The sequence below is a fragment of the Protopterus annectens genome, chromosome 2.part0, assembly GCF_019279795.1.
Source record: "Protopterus annectens isolate FY-2018-M chromosome 2.part0, PAN1.0, whole genome shotgun sequence".
Taxonomy (NCBI): domain Eukaryota; kingdom Metazoa; phylum Chordata; order Ceratodontiformes; family Protopteridae; genus Protopterus; species Protopterus annectens.
In genome coordinates, this window is record NC_056728.1 from 48749001 (window position 1) to 48774170 (window position 25170).

The 25170-nt window shown below is 41.6% G+C and overlaps 1 protein-coding gene across 3 annotated transcripts in view; it reads left to right on the top strand.

Moving 5' to 3' along the window:
* The window catches only part of PLEKHM3 (pleckstrin homology domain containing M3), a 1264948-nt gene that overhangs the window by 717080 nt on the left and 522698 nt on the right, over positions 1 to 25170 (top strand). For all 3 annotated transcript variants that reach the window (XM_044060533.1, XM_044060535.1, XM_044060536.1), the window contains exon 6: positions 1360 to 1423. In XM_044060533.1, coding sequence (XP_043916468.1) covers positions 1360 to 1423 — 64 coding nt within the window. The remainder of the gene's footprint in view (positions 1 to 1359; positions 1424 to 25170) is intronic.

Below are 25170 nucleotides of genomic sequence, written 5' to 3' on the forward strand. Positions count from 1 at the left end.
AACAATTTCCATAATTTTGGAGACATGATAAAATAAAGTATTTACAAGTATGGATTAAAACGGGATTTGTTTATGGCAGCTAAGGATATGTGGGAAGAGACTAACAAAAGGTAAGCAAGTGGAGGCAAAGAGACAGTGTTTAGTTAAATGCGTGAATGGCAATAAATACATGGTTGGCAGTAAATGCATGATAGGGCATCTGGTCCCAGCAAAGGTGGCAATGGAGGGGTGGGGGCTTAAAACTGGGAAAAAGAAGATTGAACGGAGGCTGTACTGGTACTTTGTTACATAGAAGGCTGCATCTGTTTTGAAAAAAAGTTATCTTTCTCTATCCAAGGTTATTGTGGCAAGCAGTCCCAGAGTTCTAATCTTTGCAGAAGTAAAGTTTTAAGGCAGCAAATGGGTGACAGGCAGTTAAAATTACTATGGGTGTTTACAAGAAGTTACATGGAAAGGAATGTGGAGGCTGTGTAGTGGACATAGCCTTCCGTAAAGTATGATAAAAGCATTCACATACTTCATAGCAAAGTTTATGGAGGTGTTTTTTCAGACAACAGGAAGAATTTTATATTTAAAGGGAGGAGTAATATGGAGGGGCAACATAGATTATTTGAGGCAATAGCTAGGAGTGTTTTTACTAGGAAGGAGAAAGGACAATGTTATATGATTAAAAATCAGTAGCTTATCTTACAGCAATGAACATCTGTCATATATGATGTGCGATCCTTTTTGTATACTGTCAGTGAAATGAAGCAAATGTTGAATGCAGTAGACAGTACTCGGGTGGGCTGTGAGGAACTACTTACATGTCATCAAGGATATTAGACTAGTTAGTGTTCCATGGTGAGCTAGCATTCAGATGAATGTGTGTGTGGGAAGGGATGGGTCTGTATTATATCATCGAAGTATAACATAGTCTAATGGCATTTCATTAGAAATGCCATTCATCTAACTCCCCACATTCCCCGCTAATTATATATACCAACTCCAAGATTGCACTACAGTGGGGAAAGGGTAAATGTCCCGATCCCTACCATAATGTGATCTCAGAGCAGTTTGACAAACAGTGTGTTCGATAAAATGTCATTTGATGATGTAATCCTTCAATGAAATAATAGGGACCTCAACGGGATAGATAAGTTGTCACATAATTAAGATCTGCAACTTATCCAATGAGTAACAGACATACTAGATGGGCCATATATCTGATTCTATTCTATCCTTTTCAGTGTCTTAAATTTATTATTTATTACTAGCTGCCTGCCTGGAACCTTCTAGTTTGTTTCTGTAAAGTATATGAGATGAGACCAAACACATCTACCAGTGAACTCATTGAATGCAATTTGTACTTGTTCTTAGGATTTCACCTAGAGAGTACCTCTTCCAACAGATCCACCTGTACTCACTTGCTGATCTTCAACAGGTAAGTTCTGAGCTGTTACTTACTGTCTGTTAAAAGAATTTCCAAATGAATATTGAGACATATATAAGGATAACATCTGTGTATTATTTTCAAATTATAACCGTGGGTTATGAGAGCTGTGAACATTTAGCACTGTTAAAATACTTTTAGGCCTAATGTGATCCCATCACCCCACTTCCATTTCACATTATTAGCTTTGTCCCTGATGCCACAATGTCATTTCATGAGCTTTTCAGCCAGGGTCTTGCAAAGTAGGTTATGTTGACTAACGTGATGCATGTAACAGATCAGGTTTTGCTGACTGCTGTTAATGACTACGTTAGGCTGAGCTCTGAATGAAGAGCATGGAAATGTGGTTTTATTTCATAAAAGGAGTGGCATTACTTTGTTAATCATTTTATATTACAGAGACAAATCTTGAATTTTTTACAATTTGATATATGTTATCTATTGTTTACAGCACATTGCTGAAGTTTTTTCAACAGTAATTATATATTTTCATATTAGATTCCTTTCAGGGTGGCAATTTTATTTCTCAGAATCATTTCATATACCTGTGTAACTTTGCAAAAACAAATCATTCCCACCGTGGTTTTAAGTCTATAAACAAGTGTTGTCGTGCCAGATTATTTTGTTAATTAGTTCATATCTCTTGCCCTCAGTTTCAGACAGGTCGATTTAGCTGATGCTGAGTTTGGTAAACAATATTATTTTGAAGCTGCCTTTTTGCCAGATAAGGATGTTAAGATGTGTGATTCACAGAGCTAGTAGATGTGTTTCTTGGACATATTCGTGATAGAGTGTTAAATTTGCTGTTGTATATGAAATAAACATTTACATATTACAATTCCTTGGGATGGAGAAGCAGAAACATTCTGTGAAGATCAATGTCAATGAAATTTATTGAAAACCATTTCTAGGTGGTTATGTGTCACTGATATTATTCATACTACTTCCATGTTGGAAATCTTGCACTTATTATGATGATCAGGACGACTGGGTATGTTCTTAGGCTAGACTTGTGTTGGCTCCAGGGCCATTAGCCTAGTACTCACCTATGAACCTATGGGAGTAAACATGTTACAGTTCCAAATATAGTGACTAAAAATTCTGCTTTCTATGCAGCTTACTTTTTTCTGATCTCCAGATTGTAGCATGATGTTCAGAAGACAACCTTAACTTAAGAGAAGACTTAAATAGGGACTAATTACAAAGATTAAGAACCATCCTGTCTTGTCTGGAGTTCTCTCTATAGCTGAATCTAATTATTTAAAAATAAGTTGTACTATAATGCTTCATTGTTTAAGTTTTCCATCTCTCCTCAGTCATCTCCCTTCTAGGCATTTCAGAAGCATCTAGAAGATTTTGTTAATAACTTTCGATGCCTCTCCCCACATTGTTGTTCATGAAAAATATTTAAAATTCTCTTCCTGATTATAGGATCAGAGCCTGGATCTTGCCTTGACAATTAGCTAAAACTCTTGGATTTCTAGATGGTATGAGGCACCTCCAAGTTGCAAGCAAAGGAGCAAAGTTCCATAGATGAGGATTATCAGGAGATTAAACTTAATACTGCCTCCTGTCAAGCATCTGTCATACAATATGCAGATGATTTGACACTCATACGTGCAACATCCGCAATAACTGAACTTCATACAGTTACACAAAAGGCCTTCTCTGATATTGAAACTTGGCTAGCAAACTCAACTCATTCTCAACCCTAATAAAACTAAACTTATGATCTTTCATCCATCTAAACCTACTAGCCTCCCATCTAACTTTTATATCACTGCCAGTAATAATACTAAGGTTAGGCATCATAATCCACAATACACTAAAATTCAATATACACATTTCTAACACAATCAAAAAAGTTCATAATAAAATGGAAACAAAGTATAGAAACAAAAAATTCTAAACAGACACTGTAAAGATAGCCATAGCTAGAACCAACCTTCTCTCCTCACTCTTACATGCCTCCTCCATACTCACCAACCTCAAAAAGTCTGAACTAAGTAAATGAGAATTACGTTACAATAAGATTGCCAAATTTGCAATGGATTCCACACATTCACCCCATCATTGTCAATGCCTAAAGAGTCTTTCTTGGTTGAAATTGCCCCATATTCTAAACTATAACCAGTTAATAATGGCTCACAAAATAATAAAGAACCCTGATAATGTACCTTCTCTAAAGAATCTTCTACAACCCTACTCTGACATTCATATTCTTGGATCTAGCAAAGACTTACTCCAAGTAACCAAAAAATTGGAATACCCTTCCACATAATATTAGATCCATAAGCAATCTTAATCGATTCAAAATATCTGTCAAAAGACACAACATGAATCTTGGTTTTGCACATGTAATACCCCAGGTTAAACAATAACTTAAGCATTACTTATACAATTTGACTACATGTACTAACTCTATTAGCCTATCTCTCTGAACAGTACTACTATATTAGTAGTTACATTCCTAACTGCAGGTCTAGCCATGAAGATACTAATAACTGTGCACTTACTTACCTAGGTGATTCTTCCTGCCTAACTTCCTAATTAATGTTGTTTTTCCACAAACATAAGATGTTCATCGTGTTACCTTGCTGCAGTCATCACACTTGGGTTATCCTGTTGTCAGGCGGTCCCGCAGTCGGCCGGAATTCCAAAGTCTTGGTCCGGTGTCAGTTGCTGTCGCTTCTTCCCTGACGTCAGTGTGCCAGAGGTATATATAATGCATCCGACGCCATTTTCTTCAGTCTTTCTTGCCACGCGGTACCCGAAGCAGAAGCAGTTCGCAAGTGCCATTCGGACGACTCCTGAGATTTTCGAAGTTGAATTTCCGATCCGAAGTCTTCAATAAAGCTAAGTACCCCGTTGGGGAAACTTTTCTTGCCTCAGACCGATGTCAGAAAAAGTTAACAATTGTATTTCTTGTGGGAAGCAAATACCTCATAAGGATTTTCATTCTTACTGCATACCTTGCCTAGGCCCAGACCACGACGTCACTGGTTGTCGTTTCTGTGCTAGGTTTAATAAGCGTACTATAAAAAGACGCTTTGATTTCGCACAACACTACTTCGGTAGAAAATTTGACTACACTATGCCGTCGGAGCAACCGACTACCAGCGTGCACAAAAAACGCAAGGACAAGGACAGGCAGCCTAGACCCAAGCCAGACTCCGAGGCCTCGGCTGGTCCGCTCTCCAGTTCACTGGTCTTCAGTGAGGCTCCGACGCAGCCCCTGACTACTGCAGATCTGGAACCCGAGACCGCTTTGGAGCTTTTGGCGGAGAGTACTAGGCCAAAGCAGCCATTTTGTTTAGCCCCTACCGACGACACTGCTGATAAAGATGTCGGTGCTGCAGAAACACCTTCGGTTTCTGAAGGTGTCTTCAGACTGACGACGCTCACCATAAAAACGTATCCTAAGACTAAGACTCCTATTAAACCTAAAAAGACTGCACTTCAGTCTCCAGTTCAAGGCCCCATGCCTAAGAAACAGATGCTCAAAATGGCTGAAGATTTGATCTCTTTAATCAGGGGTTCCCAACCCCCACCCGACAAAAGGCCTAGACAAGAGGAAGATTATGCCTCCTCTGAACAAGTGTCTATTTCCTCAGGCTCCTCTGAGGACCAAGATTACTCCTTCTCCCCTTATGAAGATTCTGATGCTAAGGATTCTATTCCCTCAGCTTCTCCTCCTGAAGACTACTCCTTTGGGGAAACTTTACACACTATGAGGGAACATTTTCACTGGGAAAGTCAGGACTACTCTGACTCAAAGAAAAGGCTCAGAGAGTTTCTTTTACTCCCCCAGCACAGACCACTTGCCATCCCCCCAGTTTTAGACATTGTGGATGATGTTTACTTAGAATCCAGTTTGAACCCAGATTCTCTGCCTCCTGCTCCAGCCAAACCTGACAGATACTATACAGTGCCTGATTCCCACAAATTCCTTTATAAAAGCCCTGTTGCTGATCCAGAGACTATCTCCCAGGGTCCCAAAGGGGCTAAGGCTTCTATGGCAAAAAATCCTGTACCCTCTGAAAGGGACTCCAGAGCACTAGACAGGTGGGGGAAAAAGGTTTACACCTCAGCCACTCTAGCTGTGAGGGCACTAAATTGCCAATTTCACATGCTAAAATATCAGAAATTTCTAATGTCTCAGTTAAAACAAAAAATGAGCACACTGCCTCAACAGTCTGAATAGAAAGAAATGCAGGATCTGTTACATGCAACTGAACATGTGGGCAAACATACTTTACAATGTGGTTTTGATTCTTTGGAGGCTTCCTGCAGAGCAGCTGTCACTGGGTCTGTTATACGTAGGCATGCTTGGTTAAAGGAACAAACTCCGCCTGATCATGTTAAAGCAAAGCTTCTGGATGCTCCCTTACAGCAGGATGTTCTTTTTGGAGTTAAAGCAGAAGTCGTCTTAAAGAAAATGGAGGATAAGGCAAAATCTATACAGACAGTCAAAGATTTTCTACAGGTATAGCCCCCTCGCTTCAGCAGAAATTGGCCAACAAAAAATTGGTCCTTTCCAGCTACTGACGGACCACAGAGGTGTTAATACAGACGTCCAAGAGGCAGAGGACAACCACAAGCCCAGTACAAACCTCGACAATGGGGCACTGCAACACAGAAGGGAGGAGAAGACAGGTCCCAAACTACCAGAAGGCAAACTCAATGACTTGCACCTCATCTGGCCAAGCAACACTCTCTTGGCAGCCCCCCTTGGGAGGAAAACTCGCACTTTTTTCAGACAACTGGCACATTGTCACAAAGGACAAATGGGTCCTAGACATAATTTCGCGAGGATACAGATTCCATTTTCACACCTTGAAAATGAAAAGAGGAATGCCAAACCTGCCACAAAATCAATGGGCAGAGGCACAAAAACAAATTAAAGCTCTCATGGACATGAGAGCCATTCAACTGGTACCTACTCCAGAGCAAGGCCAAGGATTTTACTCAAGACTCTTTCTGGTTCCCAGAAAAGACAGTGCCTGGAGACCAATTCTGGACCTTTCAATTCTAAACACCTTCTTACAAGTACCCAAATTCAAGATGCTAACACTACAGCAGCTTCTTCCCATGTTGGGCAAGAAAGCATGGCTAGTAACGTTGGACCTCAAGGAGGCATACCTGCATGTCCCTATCAGACAAAGTTGCAGAAGATACCTCTGTTTCATTGCAGGTTCAACCCATTACCAATTCTCTGCACTGCCCTTTGGCTTATCTACTGCGCCCAGGGTCTTCACAAAATGCCTGGCACCAGTAATTGCATACTGCAGACAAAGAGGAATTCAAATATACCCATACCTGGACGACTGCCTCATCCAAGCAGAAAGCAAGGACATCCTCTTACAACATCTGGCTTTTGTAAAACATCTTCTAAGTTGCCTGGGGTACACAGTAAACGAAAAGAAATCAAAACTAGTACCCTCACAAAACATGACATTCCTGGGTGCCAGCTTGAATACAACGGCCCAGAAGGCTTATCTGACGCCAGACAAACAACTACAACTGACTCAATATTTCAAAACAATGGCAACAAAGACCCACCTACCTGCAAGAAAAATTCTGCAGGCCTTGGGCTTCATGGCATCTTGCATACTACTAATACCATTTGCAAAGCTGCATATGAGGAAATTACAGTGGTACCTAAAAAGCGTATGGTCTCAACACAGCCACAGCTTGGACACAATGATATCTCTCATTCCCTGCCTACAACAGGAGTTTCTATGGTGGTCACAGGCATGTCACCTCAACAAGGGTCAGCCTTTCACCTTGACCCCAGCCAGGCAAACTATGACAACAGATGCATCGGACTACGCCTGGGGGCACACATGGCAGGATAGTGCGTTCAAGGCGTATGGACTGCAGATCAAAGGAATCTGCACATTAATCAAAAAGAGATGCTAGCTGTACAGAATGCTCTGACAGCCTTCAAGAATCTATTACATCCAGGACAACTTACAATAAGGACGGACAACACCACAGTAATGTGGTACATAAACAAACAAGGGGGTACACACTCCTACCCTCTATGCAGGCAAGCAATGACCTTGTGGAACACAGCTCTGGCTTACCAAGTTCAGTTACAAGCACAATTCCTGCCAGGAAAAAAGAACACATTGGCAGACGACCTCAGCAGAAACATCATGAACCCCCACGAGTGGAAACTGGATCCACAAGTATTTGCAATGATAACTCAAAAATGGGGCCTTCCAGACATAGACCTGTTTGCCAGTCCTCAAAACTATCAACTAACAAGATTTTGTACAAGGACACTTCACCATCAAGCTTGGAAAGTGGACGCACTCTCATTCAGTTGGAAAAAACTGACAGTATATGCCTTCCCTCCATTGCCTCTCCTCACAAAGGTGCTTCTGAAAGTCAGAAAGGAGAGACCACGACTGATACTCATAGCCCCAGACTGGCCACGCCAGCACTGGTACCCACTATTGAGGAATATGGCCCAGGGCCCACCTTGGATTTTACCACAAATTGCCCATTTGCTCACACAGCAAAACAATCAGATTCTTCACAGCCAGCTCAAAACCTTAAATCTGGCTGCATGGCAAATCACCTAAGCATCCAGCCAGCTCCTCTTTCCCAAGCAGTTATGGATGTTATTCTGGAAGCTAGGAGGCCCAGCACCAGGAAGGCCTATTCGGATAAATGGAAAATGTTTTGTGCCTGGAACCAAGCTAAAGGCCAAAACACACTTCAGCCTCACATGCCTCAGATTCTACAGTATTTAACTGAGATGTTGCACAAAGGACTTTCTTTTCCTTCCATTAAAATCCATGCATCAGCTATTTCAGCCCACTACAACACGGATCCACCGTTATTTTCGCATCCACTTCTAAGGCAGTTCCTCAGAGAGGCAAAAAACATTAGGCCCCCCAGGAGAGCACCTACACCAACATGGGACCTCAATTTTGTTCTGGAAAAACTTACGCTACCTCCCTTTGAACCAGCTTTCTCTGCAGATCTACAGTTTCTATCATGGAAGACTGCCCTGCTGCTAGCAATAACTTCAGCTAGAAGAGTCTCAGAGCTGCAGGCACTAATGGCAGTGGAACCTTTCCTCATTTTCCACCAAGACAGAGTTTCTCCACAAACTAATCCTTCCTTCATGCCTAAGGTGGTTTCCAGTGTGGCTTTAAATCAAACCATCCACTTACCCACCTTCTTCCCAAATCCACAGAACAAAGGAGAAAGACTCCTGCATTCCTTGGACATTCACAGGCAACTTCATTACTACTTGGATAAAACTAAGGCTTTCAGAAAATCTGACCAGCTCTTTGTATCCTATGCTACAGCTTCACAAGGGAAGGCCATATCAAAACAAACCATTTCCAAATGGATAGGACATTGCATTCGTTTTTGCTATACCCATCATGGAAAACCAGTTTCTGCTACCATTAGGCCCCACTCTAACAGGGCAACAGCTACATCTACAGCCTTCCTCAGGGGGGTTCCTACCAAGGAGATTTTGGAAGCTGCAACTTGGAGTTCAGTACACACCTTTACCAAACACTATCACTTACCACTTTACTCTAAGACTAGATCTGGCTTCGCCACTGCAGTTCTGCAGGGCCTTCTAGCCTCCTCTAACCCTCTATAACTCCTCCACCCATCCTTAGCTTTGGGATTCTACCCAAGTGTGATGACTGCAGCAGGGTAACACGATGAACATAGTACAGTTTTGTACCTACCATAAATGTAGATGTTGGAGTGTACACCCTGTTGCAGTCCTGGTTACCCCCCCCCCCCACCATCCCCTCTGATCTAACTGGCTAAAATCTCTACAATACCTTCCTGATGTATTTGCTTATAGCTGGAGGGATTTTGTGTTTGTGCAAAAATTACTTAATTTGGTACTAATTTCTGACCACCTTTTTGGGGGCACCTGACATTTGGGGCAAGAAAAACTGAAGAAAATGGCGTTGGATGCATTATATATACCCCTGGCGCACTGACGTCAGGGAAGAAGCGACAGCAACTGACGCTGGACCAAGACTTTGGAATTCCGGCCGACTGCAGGACCGCCTGACGACAGGATAACCCAAGTGTGATGACTGCAGCAGGGTGTACACTAGAACATTTACATTTATGGTAGGTACAAAACTGTACTTTAAGCCATATATACATTTTTTTTGTCTATTTTCAAGTGTTTAACACCTTGTTCCACTTGACTGCTATGTATACTTTTTACATGTTTGCATTTGTGTTTGCACTCATTATGTCAATTGTGTCTATTATATTATCATTTTTTGTGACAATTTATATGTAAGCTATTACCGGAGCTTTTCTCCTTGGGCATCCGCTGAAAATGGGTACTGTCCCAGTCGGACCATCCGGGTAAACAAATGTAAAATAAATCAAATAAAATTTAACATTAGTAGATAACTTGCAGCAGTCATCAGAAGGGGGTTGTAGGCAACCCCTAACTGATGGTAGTTAGTCAAAATTCTATTTATAATGATGTAAGCAAATGCTGAACACTGGTGCATATTTGCATCTTTTAAGCACTGTGTTCTGATTGTTTTATTTTAGTATTCTAATAAAGCAACTTTGCAAAACTTTTGAGCACGTTAATGTGCACAGTTTGTAAAGTGTTGGGTTTTGCCACCAGAGGCCAAGGTGTAGTATAAGACAGTGTAATGCTAATTTATGAGCTCATACTATAAACCCTGTAATTTTGTTTTAGGCTGTTTCAAGCCTTTATAAAAAGTCTTGATGAAATTCCATAAGGATAACCCCATCCATATGGCAGGCATGGAGTTGCATGTAGACCCTGACCCTTGCACTCTAGCCTGCCTTGCAAAATAGTCAGCAGCTCATTGGTCTTTTTGTGGGTCTTTTCTAACTGAAGGGAAGAATTTGTATGCAGTTTTACATAGAACCACAAGCTTTTATTTGAAGGAAGAACAATTTCACCGAGCACACTGGGAATGGCATCAGCAATAAGAAGTCTGATAGCATCAGGAAAATGTATTTCCATCCAATAAATGCAACTGTTTCTGAGAAAATCCATTTGGAGCTAATGTGGCATACTGTTGGGGAAGAACATGAAGCAAAGAAAAATGCATCAGCAGCGTTTGGCAAGAGCTCAGAACTGACACAATTAAAAAAGTATCAAGTATTTTTGCATAGGTATTCTTATACACCAAGCAAGCTAAAGAAAAAATCGTTCCTCAAGTCGATTACAAGTGTTGGCGGTGTAATGGTGAAGAAAGAGGTAACTGGGCGCATGTATTTTGGGAGTGTAATAAGTTGTGAGACTTAACAATTCCTTACAGAGTAATCTGTTAGAAATACTGGGTGAGCAGACTGATGTAACTAAGGGAATAATTTTTTTGAGCTGGGATATGGAATCATCTTCTTCTTTCGGCTTTTCCCAGTTAGGAGTCGCCACAGCAGATCACCTTGTCCGCTCATGATTGACAGTAGAGATGTTCTTCGTGTTTCACTGTTGCAGTCATAACTGTAGGGTGCTCCTGCCGGCAGGCAGCCCGAGGTCGGCCAGAATCCCAAAGTCTGGGTCCGGCGTCGGCTGTACAAGCTAGTACCCTGACGTCAGTACGCTTTGGTACATAGCCCTCAGCCGACGCCATCTTCTCCAGTCTTTCTTGCCGTGCGGTGGAAAGCAGCTCGCAAGTCGTTGGTTGGCGATTTTCGAACAGCATATTTTGTTGTTGTCGGTCCGAAGTTCTTACTTCTCTTCTCAAAGCTAAGTACCCCGTTGGGGAATCTTTTTCTTGTTCCTCCGATGTCAGAAAAAGTTAATAATTGTATATCGTGTGGGAAACAAATACCTCATAAAGATTTCCACTCTTACTGTCTACCTTGCTTAGGCCCTGACCACGACGTTTCTTGTTGTCGGTTCTGTGCCAGGTTCAACTCTCGTACTATCAAGCGCGGAATGCGATTGGGCTTTAAATTATTTTGGCAGACGCTTCAATTATAGAATGTCGTCGGACACTACCGGAATTCAAAAGAAGCGCAAAGACAAAGACAGGCCTCCAAGGTCCAAACAGGACTCGTTGCAGCTGGAGCCAGCGTCCGGTTCGGCTGTCGTCAGTGAGGCGCTTTTGCAGCCCCTGTCGTCCGCCACTTCTGAACCGATGGCCGATACGGACTCCCATGGGGAGCCATCAAGGCCCACTATTTTAACTGTTGCAGGACCTTCGGACGTCGCTCCTTCAGATGGGTCCGGAACCGCTGTGCAGGTACCGGCTTCTGAGGGGGTTTTCAGGCCTACTCACATCACTATTTCAAAGGCAAAGACAAAGACTCCTGTTAAGTCTAAAGTTCCTGCTCAAGCTGCTTCTGAATCTACTCCCAGGACACAGAAGCAATTATTAAAGATGGCTGAAGATTTGCTTACAATGATTAGGGGTTCTCACCCCCCTCCTGAGAAAAGGCCTCGACAGGATGTTACTCTGGATTCCTCTGACCAGGCCAGTATCTTCTGTTTCTTCCTCAGATCAGGACTATTCCTTTCCTCCTTATGAGGATTCGGATGCTGAGGACTCTTTACCCTCGGCCTCTCCGCCTGAGGATTTCTCTTTTGGGGAAACCTTGCATGAGATGAGGGAACATTTTCATTGGGAAGGACAGGAGTATTCTGCTTCCAAGAAGAGGCTTAGGGAATTTCTTCTTCTTCCTCAGCATAGGCCTTTAGCTATCCCTCCTGTTTTGGACATTGTAGATGATGCTTTTTCTGAGGCTAATTTGAATCCTGATTCCATGCCTCCTGCTCCTTCTAAGCCTGATAGATTTTATAGGGTTCCTGACTCTCATTTATTCTTATTTAAAAACCCTTCTGCGGATCCTGAAACTATTTCTCAGGGCTCTAAGGCTGCTAAGGTTGCTACTTCTAAAAATCCTATTCCCTCTGAGAAGGATTCTCGTGCTTTAGACAGGTGGGGAAAAAGGTATATACTTCTGCTACCCTGTCTGTAAGGGCTTTAAATTGCCAGTTTCATATGTTTAAGTATCAGCAATTTATTTTGTCTGTTTTAAAGCAAAAGCTTGCTTCCCTTCCTGCATGTGCAGAGGATAAGGAACTTCAGGATGTCTTGCATGCTACTGAACAAGTGAACAAACATAGTTTACATTGTGGTTTTGATGCTTTGGATGCTTCTTGCAGGGCTGCAGCCTCTGGTACTGTTATCAGGATACATGCCTGGCTTCGTGAACAAAGTTTACCTGAACAGGTTAAGGCTAAGTTATTAGATGCCTCTGTTCAACATGATGTTCTTTTTGGATCCAAGGCTGAGGAAGTTATTAAAAAGATGGAAGAAAAGGCAAAGTCTATGCAGACTGTAAAAGATTTCTTGCAAGTTCAGCCTTCTAGATTTTCCAGGAATTGGCCCTCTAAAAATTGGTCCTTTCCCACGTCTGACAGGCCTCAAAGGGGAAGATATAGACGCTCCAGAGGTCGTGGTCAAGGTCAGGCCTCTTACAGATCTAGACAATGGACTGCTTCTTCGCCTAGAAGGGGAGAAGACAGATCCCAATCTCAAAGAAAGCAAACTCAATGACTCTCTCGGTTGGGCTACAGGACCCCTTCACCTGGATGCCCCTCTCGGAGGAAAACTGTCTTTTTTTTACAGAAATTGGACTCATATTACCCAGGACAGATGGGTATTGGACGTGATTTTAAAGGGTTACAATTTCCACTTTCACACTTTGCCAAGGGCTCACGGTTGGCCAGATCTGCCAAAACATCAATGGTCAGAGATCTTAAATCAAGTGGATGCTCTTCTGGCCATGAGAGCCATAGAGCCTGTTCCACTCTCGGAGATGGGAAAAGGTTTTTATTCAAGACTGTTTCTGGTTCCAAGAAAACAAAACTCATGGAGACCTATTCTGGACCTTTCTGTGTTAAACATCTTTTTGGAAATTCCAAAATTCAAGATGCTTACTCTGCAGCAACTAATTCCAATGCTCTCTCAGGACGCCTGGATGGTGACATTGGACTTAAAGGAAGCCTACTTACATATTCCCATCAGGCAGAAACGCAGGAAATTCCTCAGGTTCAAGGCAGGTTCGAGGCACTTTCAATTCTCTGTACTGCCCTTTGGTTTATCTACTGCGCCCATAGTCTTTACCAAGTGCCTGGCACCAGTAGTGGCTTACTGCAGACTTCAGGGGATCCAGATTTACCCCTATTTGGACGACTGCCTTATTCAGGCAGACAGCAAAGATCTTCTACTTCGACATCTGGACTTTGTTCAACGTCTTCTCCTCCTACTGGGATTCTCAGTGAACACAAAAAAGTCACATTTGATCCCTTCTCAACAAATGGTATTCTTGGGAGCCCTCTTAAATACAACCTTACAAAGGGCCTTCCTCACTCCAGAAAAACAAACTCAGCTGGCTTCTACTTTCAGCACCTTGGCAACTCTATCTCAGCTCACTGCAAGGAAATTCCTGCAGGCTCTGGGCTACATGGCTTCCTGCATTCTGTTGATTCCAAACGCAAGGCTTCATATGAGAAAGCTTCAATGGTATCTGAAAAGTGTATGGTCACAGCATTACCACGATCTGGATATTCTGATTCCTCTGATCCCCTGCCTTCAGAGGGAGTTCCTCTGGTGGTCCAGGGTATGCGCTTTAAACGAAGGAAAGCCTTTTCGTCTACCTCAACCAACTCAAATCCTAACCACGGACACCTCGGATTATGCTTGGGGAGCACAATTTCTAGACAATTGCCAGCAGGGAACCTGGACAAAGGACCATCTTCACTGGCACATCAATCTGAAGGAAATGTTGGCAGTTCAAAATGCCCTTCTAGCCTTCAAGAACCTTTTGCAACCAGGGCCTCTGCTAATTCGCACAGACAACACCACGGTCATGTGGTACATCAACAAGCAGGGGGGTTCTCATTCGTACCCCCTTTGCAGACTAGCTATGGCTTTATGGGACACAGCTCTAAATTTGAATCTACATCTCCAGGCTCAATTCATTCCAGGGGAACAGAATCTCTTAGCAGACAGCCTGAGCAGAAACATTTCAGATCCTCACGAATGGATGCTAGACACCAACTTATTCAACAGGATTACTGCAGTTTGGGGATGTCCCCAGATAGATCTGTTTGCATCCCATCTCAATCATCAGCTGCCTCGCTTTTGCACCAGGTCCTTCCACAAAACAGCTTGGAGAGTGGATGCCCTGTCCTTCAGCTGGAGAAGCCTTTCAGGATATGCCTTCCCTCCTCTTCCTCTACTACCTCGGGTATTACTGAAGATAAAACAGGACAAGCCCAAGTTCCTCATCTTGATTGCTCCAAATTGGCCTCGACAGTTTTGGTATCCAACTTTAAAGCACCTGTTCTTGGAGCCTCCTTGGATTCTCCCTCTGAACCCTTCTCTTCTGTCCCAGCATCAGGGTCAGTTACTACATTCCAATCTCAAGACCCTTTGCCTGGCAGCTTGGCTCTTCAAAGGAATTTGATTTCCTCTAGTCTTCCCAAACAAGTTTTGGATGTTCTTCTGGAAGCTAGACGGCCTAGCACTAGGAAATCCTATGCCTCTAAATGGAAGAGGTTTTGTGTTTGGATGCAGGACCGAGGCTCAGATCCTCTGGTACCTGATCTCTCTTCTATTTTGCTTTACCTTTCGGAACTTTTATCTAAAGGACTTTCCTTTTCTTCCATTAAGATTCATGCTTCTGCTATTTCTGCTCATTTCAGTTCTGATCCTCCTGTTTTTTCTCATCCTTTGGTGAAACAATTCTTGAGAGGGGCTAAAAATTTGCGGCCTCCCAGGACCCCTCCTGTCCCTGCCTGGGATCTTAATTATGTTTTAGAAAAACTTACTTTGCCTCCTTTTGAGCCTGCTGCATCTTCAGATATTAAGTTTTTATCTTGGAAGACTGTTCTTTTATTAGCATTGACCTCTGCCAGAAGGGTCTCAGAGTTGCAAGCTCTCATGGCTGTGGAACCATACCTTATTTTCCATCAGGACAGAGTATCCTTGAGGACCAATCCTACTTTCATGCCTAAGGTGATTTCGAAAGTGGCTTTAAATCAGACAATTCACCTTCCTACTTTCTTTCCAAATTCTCAAAATAAAGGGGAAAGGATTTTGCATTCATTAGATGTGCACAGACAGTTACGGTTTTACCTGGACAAGACTAAAGAGTTCAGAAAGTCTAATCAATTGTTTGTTTCTTTTGCCTCCAGTTCTCTTGGAAAACCTATTTCTAAACAAACTATTTCCAAATGGATTGCTTATGGAATCAGATTTTGTTACACTCATCATGGGAAACAGTTTCCAGGTACCATTAGAAGTCATTCTACTAGAGCAGCTGCCACTTCTACAGCTTTCCTCAGAGGAGTCCCTACCAAGGATATCTTGGAAGCTGCCACTTGGAGTTCTGTGCATACTTTTTCCAAGCACTACAATCTCCCTCTGTATTCTAAGACCAGGGCAGGCTTTGCCTCTGCTGTTTTGCAGGGTATTCTTGCCTCCCCTTCTTCTATCTAAAGCCTCCTCCCCTTTACACTGCTTTGGGATTCCACCCTACAGTTATGACTGCAACAGTGAAACACGAAGAACATAGTACAGTTGTGTACACCTACCATAAATGTAGATGTTCGAGTGTCTTCACTGTTGCAGTCGGGGTTTCCCTCCCTCCTATCCCCTCTTTTTCTCCCTTTTCCTTTTTGTGGTGTATTTGTGTTTCCTTGTTGGATTCATTTTTGTTTTGTTGGGGACTTCTGACATCTAGGGCAAGAAAGGCTGGAGAAGATGGCGTCGGCTGAGGGCTATGTACCAAAGCGTACTGACGTCAGGGTACTAGCTTGTACAGCCGACGCCGGACCCAGACTTTGGGATTCTGGCCGACCTCGGGCTGCCTGCCGGCAGGAGCACCCTACAGTTATGACTGCAACAGTGAAGACACTCGAACATCTACATTTATGGTAGGTGTACACAACTGTACTTTTTATGGTGTCGAGTTGCCAGCCCAGCGCCCAACCTTCCACAGAAGGCACACACTCACGCCTAGGGCCAATTTAGAGTGTCCAATCCACCTACAGCATGTCTTTGGGATGTGGAAAGAAACCAGAGCCACCTGGAGGAAACCCACGCGACCACAGGGAGGACATGCAGACTCCGCACAAAAGGCACCCCAGCCGAGGATTGAACCGGAGAACCTCTTGCTGTGAGGCGAGCTGGGATATAGGATATGAATTGCCTAGGGTATACTATTGAAAGTACAAAACTGCATTGATCATCCGATCACAGTGTCCACCCTAAATGCCGAATCTGTACTATTGAAAGAGCAGTCAGTGTGAAAATGATGCATCGACACCCATAGTTCAGTGTATTCGACAGAGCAGGAGGTGACATCTGTCACCCATGCTATGCACCTTAATGTACTGTTACACACTGTAGTCAACAGTACATTTCTGTCACTATTCTTCAGGGGGGCAAGCCCCCCTGCACCCCCTGCAAATTACATATACCAACACCGAGATCGCACTACAGTGAGGAAATGGGTTAATTCCCTCTTCCTCACTAACCGCGATCTCCACTCAGAATGCCAAACTCAGATGCTTGAATTACACTACCCATTCACTGTAATATAGTCAATGTTTTCTTGTTCGACATTCTGCCCATTGGAAAACTGCCTTCCGACTATGTCACATTTGACTGACTGCCATTCAGACACCTGATGGTAAACCATTGCCAAGACATAGTAAAATTTTGCTAAGTTTAATTCTGGTGGCTGCCAAAAAAGTAATTACAAGAAAATGGAAATCAAAGTCTAAACCAACTGTATTTGAAGTAGTGAATATAGTAACAGGGATAAAAGAACTGGGGAAGAAATTACATAGAAAAATGAAAATTGTGGGAACAACACATACAGAATAATGTTTTGCAAGAGGATTGAGGTTTAAGGGAAAGCAGGAATTGAGTGAGTTATACAATATTGGATTGGCAATGACTGTACAGATGGGTTTACCTTTACAAAGCCAATCACAGTGGTGTGAATGCTCATATGAGTGACTTGTAACCACGAAAGTGAAAACAGCGACAGTCCCTAATGTTCGGAAATCAGCAAATCGAAAAGCAGATTCACTGATTTTCGAACATTAATGTCAAAAACAAAATTTAATAAGGTTCAAAGCAGGGGGGGCAAGCCCCCCTGCATCTCCCATGTGGGGAGCTGCGCACCCCCCAACTTTAATATTCTAACTCCGAGATCGCACTACAGTGGGGAAAGGGACCATTTCCCGATCCCCACTATAGGACAATCTGCCCCAAAATGCCGAATGCGCTACAGTGGGGAAAGGGGCCATTTCCCGATCCACACTATAGGACAATCTGCCCCAAAATGCCAATGTGCAATGAGTGAATGTCTATGTGTATTCGCTCATTGCACATTCAAATCTTTTTCGTTCGGCGTTTGTGACCTTCGCAAGCTGTCGTTCGGACAATTCGTGTTCGCCCTTGTGCAATATGCACAAATGAAAGTAAACCTACATAAGATTATATGTGATGTATGTTTGTAGCTGAGACAGTTTGTTTTCATTTATATAAATGTATGATTGCCTGTATCATAAGTGATATTTCAGTAAAGATAATTAAAAGAAAAAAAAAGTATAAACGCAATTAGGCCTAGGATAAACCCTTTGGAGAATGTGGGTTATGACTGAGTAATACAAAGAGAATGGCCATTTTATTTGGAAATCTTTTAGGTTTTGCTGTAGTGGTAGTTGCTTGAACCAAGCACCATCTTTAGCTAGCATGATTTAGCAAGAAAGGAAGCTGATTACATTAGACACCTTGATAAGTCAAGGAAAACCACACAAGTTTCTTCAGTGTGTTTGACATGTTGTTAGAGGCCAGTGTTTCTGCATCCTCTCCAGTCTTGAAATCATATTGCATCTGACGGTAACTAAGGATTTTGAGTTTCAGGATTTTGGTCTTTCAGGATTTTGGGCTTTCAGGATTTTGAGTTTTCAGGATTCTGAATTTTCAGGCTTTTGGTTTCAGGATTTTGATTTTCAGGCTTATGATGTTTCAGGCTTCTGAATGGGAACCATATATATATATATATATGTACATGTGTGTGTGTGCGTGCACGTATGACGTATGTATGTATATATATATATATATATATGTATGTATATATATATATATATATATATATATATATATATATACACATATATAATATATGTATGTGTGTGCCTGTATTTAGTTTTATTTTTGCCAGCACCCTATCAACTTGAAGATATTGCTTAAAATACCTAGAGCTACAAAATAACATTTAGACCATTAGTGCAATTGGGGAATTCTGTCATCCCTTCTTAATGACAACCTTAACATGTTCCAAAAATTGTGACAAAATTAACATGAAATTTATTGAATAAGTATGTGAATTCTCAAGTACGCATTATTCTCTCTAACCTTAAGTGTCTTCTATTAATGGGCAAGGAGCATATAAACCCACTCCTCTGGCCTGCAGGGATTTTAGCCATATCTCTTAAACCCATCATCTGACAAAAGGATTGAAAGTCCCATGCAAGAAGAGGAGTGTTCCGGAGCCAACTTGAAAATCTCTCATCTCTGTAACAAGGTTCTATTACCCCACCTACATAGTAAGACCATTTTGGAATGTAATGATTTCACAAGATATTTCCTTTATCTCATTCCAGTTCATGGGCAGGGGGTATACTGAAACTAGTGTAAGAACACTTGCCATTTCATCATACCACTATATATCTACCTAACCTATCTTGTAGTTAGGCAAAGGTTTTCAGTCCAAATGCCTTATGCATAAGTATGACTACTGCTCTCTTCCTCACTTCTGCCATTTGGAGAATTCCAACTGGACTATACCCCGAATTCTCAAGTTTATGTTTCCAACTCCGATGGGTGTATTTATTGAAGAGCAGTTATCTGAGGTGCATGCTGTCTAATATATGCAAAGACTTTTGACTCTTCTAGTATTAGTGTAATCTCCATTTTACGACCCATTCTAAAAGGAAGACATTAAAACAACCATGAAAAGATGTAACATTATCTCCCTCTTAAATGTCCACCTGACACTATAAGCTAGTCTGTACCGAATACAAATCTGACCAACAAGTATCCCCATGGATGCTGATTCTCTCTGATGCAAATCTCAAAGAAGCATGTTTGCAATTCCACTGTACTCATATTTATTGCATTACCTACAGATTAGGAACAAAGCATTTACATCAAAACTCACTCATTTTAACAGTCAACCCACTTCAAACAAACTAAATAATTAATATACATTAATTCAGCTAGAGTGTCTTCTGTGTGGAGACATGCGTAAATGGGCATACCTTTGTTGAAGGTTGTGCGTCAGGGCTGGCAACTCGGCACGTAAAAATCTACTGCCAATCATTAGCGGACCGGAGTTCCGCTGTGGCGACCCCTAACCGGGAAAAGCCGAAAGACACAACAACAATGCAAAAATAACAGGTTCAGTAATTTTCTTCTACCATGTTGGCGTTCTCCAGCACTTGATTGCTCCCAAGGCATGGATCAATCCTTTGGATAGAACAAGTACTGGTGGTTTAAGCAGTAATGTGCAAATAAAATTGAAATAATGACAAGTCCACCAAAAACAGCAGTGGTTATCTTAGCCTTCCCCTTCGCTAACTTTGAGCATTGCCTGAGCACCCATCGTATACTTATTTAGGCATCTCTTCTTTTCCCCATATGCTTTTAAATTACATTTTTCTAAGTTCACTTTAGTTATTGCAGTCTTCTGTGACATGCATAACTTTAACAGTTATCAGTCACTCCAGGATGTTATTTGCACATACAGTGGTCCAAAACCAAGTAAATCAGATCAATGTTCAACCTCTGAGTTAACCCAAAACAGTCTTAAAAGTATTTCTAAACTTTCAGTAATTATCTTTCCCTCTGCTGTAGATTCTCTGAAATAAGAGAAGCATGTGTGGGGCCTGCTTCTGCAGTTTTGTTCTCCACTGGGTATTTTTTCCTACTTCTGGGGAGGCAATTTAAATTTGTAGCAAATCTTTAATTGCCTGAATTGCATCCACACAGTCCAGTAAAGTCTTCAATCCTGTAGGGGAAAAAATATTTTCAAAATAAGCAGGGTACAAGAGGTGAACTTGTATTGCTTCTGTTGGCAACATAGCATAGCAGGTGCAAATCTTTCCCATTTTCTACTGTTTCCCTAAAGTAATCATGTTTGCAACACTCTGTCTTTGTACGTTAGTTTTCCCTGATGCCTCAAAAGTAAAAGATGTTTTTCTTTCCATGCAAATGTGACAAATTTAATGACAAATTGACGTGGCCTCTAAGTGTAGATACTAGGCCAAGAACAAATACCCTGTGTGCTCTCTGTTAACTCCTGCTCCATTAGACCACTTCATTCAGCTAGCAGCTTGTTAACAGACCCACCAGCATATTGTTCTCAGACATCTCAGTCAATAAAAGTGTTATCCTCTTGGTGTGAGCATTATCTTCCAGATAAGTAATTCTTATTTGTAGCATATCCATCTTGACCTCATTGTCAGCTGCATACTTGCGCACTATGTTCTTTTCCCACTGCAACTCAGTAATATCAGCATCTGAATTGTTGCTCAATCCCTTTTCCATGTCCGTTAGTTTTTTCCTCTGATGCCTTGGTCAGTGTTATCCATTTTTATAATCTGTTCTGTTCAACTTTTCTGTTCTTTGCAAAGCAAGTGTTTGGTCTGAAAAAGATTCACAAATTAAATCCACATATGTATTTTCTGATATTGCAGAAATGTTTTTACTGCATTGGCTCATTTTGGCATCCGAGCAGCATGGAAGTCAAATTTTTAGTTTTGTTTCATCTCCTGGTGTGCAACAACTTCTTTCAAATGTCTCCACAGACTAATCGAAGATTTTGACACTTAGAATTATTAGTGTAGGACTACCATCTCTAGTCTTAATTATTGTTCTGCGGGTACTTGGGGCATTAAAATTTCAGACTACTTGTCACAGCCTGCCATTACAGAAAGTCCATATTGATCTTTTTAATTAATCTATTTAATTGACATAATTGACTTGTTAAAACAAGAGTGGACAAGAAAGAGCTTTCTTCTGCTTTTTTTTGGGGGGGGGGGGTAGCTGTGCCTTGTTCTACCAACTGTAGTGGTACCTTTCATCATCTCACTCTCTCTTGTGATGCCTTTATCTCCTCTAAAAAAAATTAGGCATTTACAGAATGATATTGTGAAATTCTGTGGAAAATGTTTCAGTCCGGTCTGTGTAACTGATGTCACATTATAATTTTAACTAAGCTGCTAGGTCTAGAAGTTTGAAATCTTGCTTCTGTGCTTTCTTGCATATAAGTACATAAGGTGGAGACCTTTGCAGTTTGCTCAGGCAGAGTCCGTAGTTGCAGTGAGGACATTTTTGTAGTGTGGGCTAGGACAGCTCTCCTGCTATTGCTGATAGCGGTGAACTGGCTGCATGCAAGAACTGGCTCTACACCTCACGTGGGTGACTCAGTTTTTGTGACCATGGTAGCATGCTAGATCTAGGCTGTTTCTCTTGCACTCATCATCATTGTCTGTCCCCTTTTTCCCATTTTTCTACATGGGGTCAGGGTGTCATGACAACTGTCACCATCTGTTTTGATTCAGTGCCACTTTCCTACCTTCAACAGTCATGCATGATTGTCACAGGTCTCCTTTCACATAATCCATCCACCTCTTTGCTGGATGCCCTCATTTCCTCTTGCCTTCTTCCTGTCTGTTCCAAATCTTCTTCACTGTTTATTTCTTACACTGCTGTGTGACAGCTCATCTCCACTTCTTGCCTAACTGAGTTCTAAGAGCTGAATGGTATGTTGAATTATTGGAGTGGGTGAAACTGGAGAGGTGTTTGAGTCAGTGAGTGGATATGGTACTTTCTCTGTAAGTTTTGACATGAGGATTGGGAGCTGGTTCTATACAAATGTTTGAGAGGAGAAATTGTTGCATGCTTACTTCAGATAGTGAGGGTCCTTTGAGTGAGAAGCAGCTGTCAGTCAATCTGGGAATGTAACTAACTGGTAGATATAATGCATGTTGGAGATGGCTGTGATTATACTGTATTTAATTCTAAAGAGTGGAACAAGAAATCGGCCCCTGGGAGTAGGATACACTCGGACCAGAGTACCAGAGCTTCTTCTTTATGTAGATTTTTTTGTCCTGCATTAATTAGCTTGTGTTATTCTGTACGTATGGAGAAAAAGTAAGATACACAGTCATGGTAGTAAAAGCAGATTTCAGTGCAGGTAGCTTATAACTTAAGGTTTTTAAAGTATTTTCTACTTAACACAGTAATTGTTTAGAGCCTAGCTGACCAGGGTTTGATTGGCGGTTTGGACGACTGACTGACCAGCATGCAAGTGATGGGCATGCCCATTTTGGTGAGAGAGTGCTCATTAATATGCTTCCTAACAGGAGGCATGATCCAAAGAGGGGTGTTGACCACAGACATAATAAACGAGCATGGGAGGACAAGGAAAGAGGAATGGGTATAACCAATGCCCCCATACCAAAACATAGACAAGACAATCCCACAGGATGCCCTTAGGATCCATGACCAGCCATAGCAATACTGGAGTAAGTTGGGATGGGAGAATGGTTTGGAGACAAAAAAAAAATCATTTGAAGTGCAAGTAAGCTGGTCTTTAATCTGACTTTTTATTTATTTTTTTATACTGGGTTAGACCCCTTAAGCCAGTGGTTTTTAAAGTCGAAACCCACTGTGGTATTTGTAATGACTTGGAGACATTTCTGTACTGCTTTTGTTTTGGGGAAAGCCGATTAGGGTATTAGAGGCGAAGATCGAAATTTCAGTGAAGAGAACATACTTTGGGTACTATATTACTCTCTTGGAAAGTGAGATGCATGTGCAAGATAAGAAAAGTAGGTTTCATTGTGTGAGTTATATGGAGAGGTTAATGTTTTGAAGTTTTATGTAAGAAAAGCAGTTGGCAGTGAAGTGGGTATAGTTGAAATTTAGTGATTGCTCAAGTCATTTAGTTAGGCTTGCTCTCTTCTGTTTTCCCCTTTTGGGTTATCTGTCTTGGTGAAGTGTTTTTTTTTTTAGTTTCTTTTTCCATACATTTTCTGTTCTTTCCCTGATTTACTTCTAAGTTGATTTTTTTTCTATTGATTGTCTGTGTTCCGGTTTTATTGTTACTAAATTGTGATAGTTGTTTGGTGTGTAATAAAGTCCCCTACTGTTTTCAATTAAGTAGAGTGGGATTTTTTTACATGCACCTGAGCTACCCTCCACTAAAACATATGCAACCTTAGTTTAACTTGCTATCTGAAGAATGGGAATACTTTATGAGTGTAGCAGCCACCTTATGCTGCATTTCAATGTCAGTATTGGAAGATGAATCCAAATACCTGGTGTGGTGTGGGAGTCGAACCCATATTCTTCTAATTTTCCAACCCCAAAGGCCAGTATGCTACCTGTTTAGGTAACGACAGTGCGACATTCAAGCTGGTGTGGTCGTTTGTGCAATTGCATAATATGTAAAATCCTAAATAGAGTTACATTTTATTGGTTTGGGTCTATATTAGCAAATCGAAAAACCCTTTAACCGAATACCTAAACATCGACACCTATAACGCGAACCGCAAAAATCCCGAACGCACTAAACAGCGAAAAATAAGATAACTTAACTGTCATAGTTGACCAACCCCACCACCCGCTACATACTACCTACCCAAACAAAATAAATAAACCACATACATACACTAACCAAACCCTACTTCTAACCTAAAGTAAAGCACCAAAACCCTACTTATAACCCTACACTAAACCCCACAAACACAACTTACTATGCACTATCCTTAACCCCTCCCTAACCCTAAGGTCCGTAACTACCACACAAGTCCCCTACAGACATACACCCAAAAAAATAAATACACATACATATAACAAAACCCTACTTCCAGCACTACACTAAACCCCATATACACAGCTATCTATGCACTGTCCTTAACCCCTCCCTAATCCTAAGGTCCGTAACTACCACACACTTCCCCTACAGACATGCACCCAAAACAAATAAATAATACACATACATACAGCTAAGTAAAACCCTATTTCTAACACTACACTAAATCTTACATACATTACCTGTCTATTAACTTACCGTAACCCACATCCTAACCCTAAATTCCTATGTATTGCACACTTACCTTACGGAGCAATACCGCAGACGGGCTAACCATTGCACTTCAGCATTTCCATTTTCACTGTTTCGGATGTTGGCATTTCCATATTTCGCACAATACGTGTCACTGTTTCCATATTCGCGATTAAGGTCTTTTGCTGTGCTAATAGGAACCCTATTGGTTTGACCTTGTTGCAATAATAGGTCCACAAAGTGTAGATTTCAACCTATAGCTTCCTAGTAGTGAATAACTTTAGAGCTGTAATGTCATTGGAATTCACTCTGTTTTTTTTTTTGTTTTGTTTGTTTTTTTTTTAAATGTAGCATTAACTGCAAGCAGTTACGAGTGGCTTCCCAGTAATAAACACTTCTAGTGCTATAATATTTAGTTGACTTCAACAGCAAAAACCCAGACTAAACGTCAAATGCCTTCCTTGATGGATCTGAGTTGAATATTTATTCACCAGCAATTGAAATCTGCTGTAAAATCCCACATGTGGTGATATCTGCATACCCATAGTGATGCATATCATGACGTAACTTACCAGGTG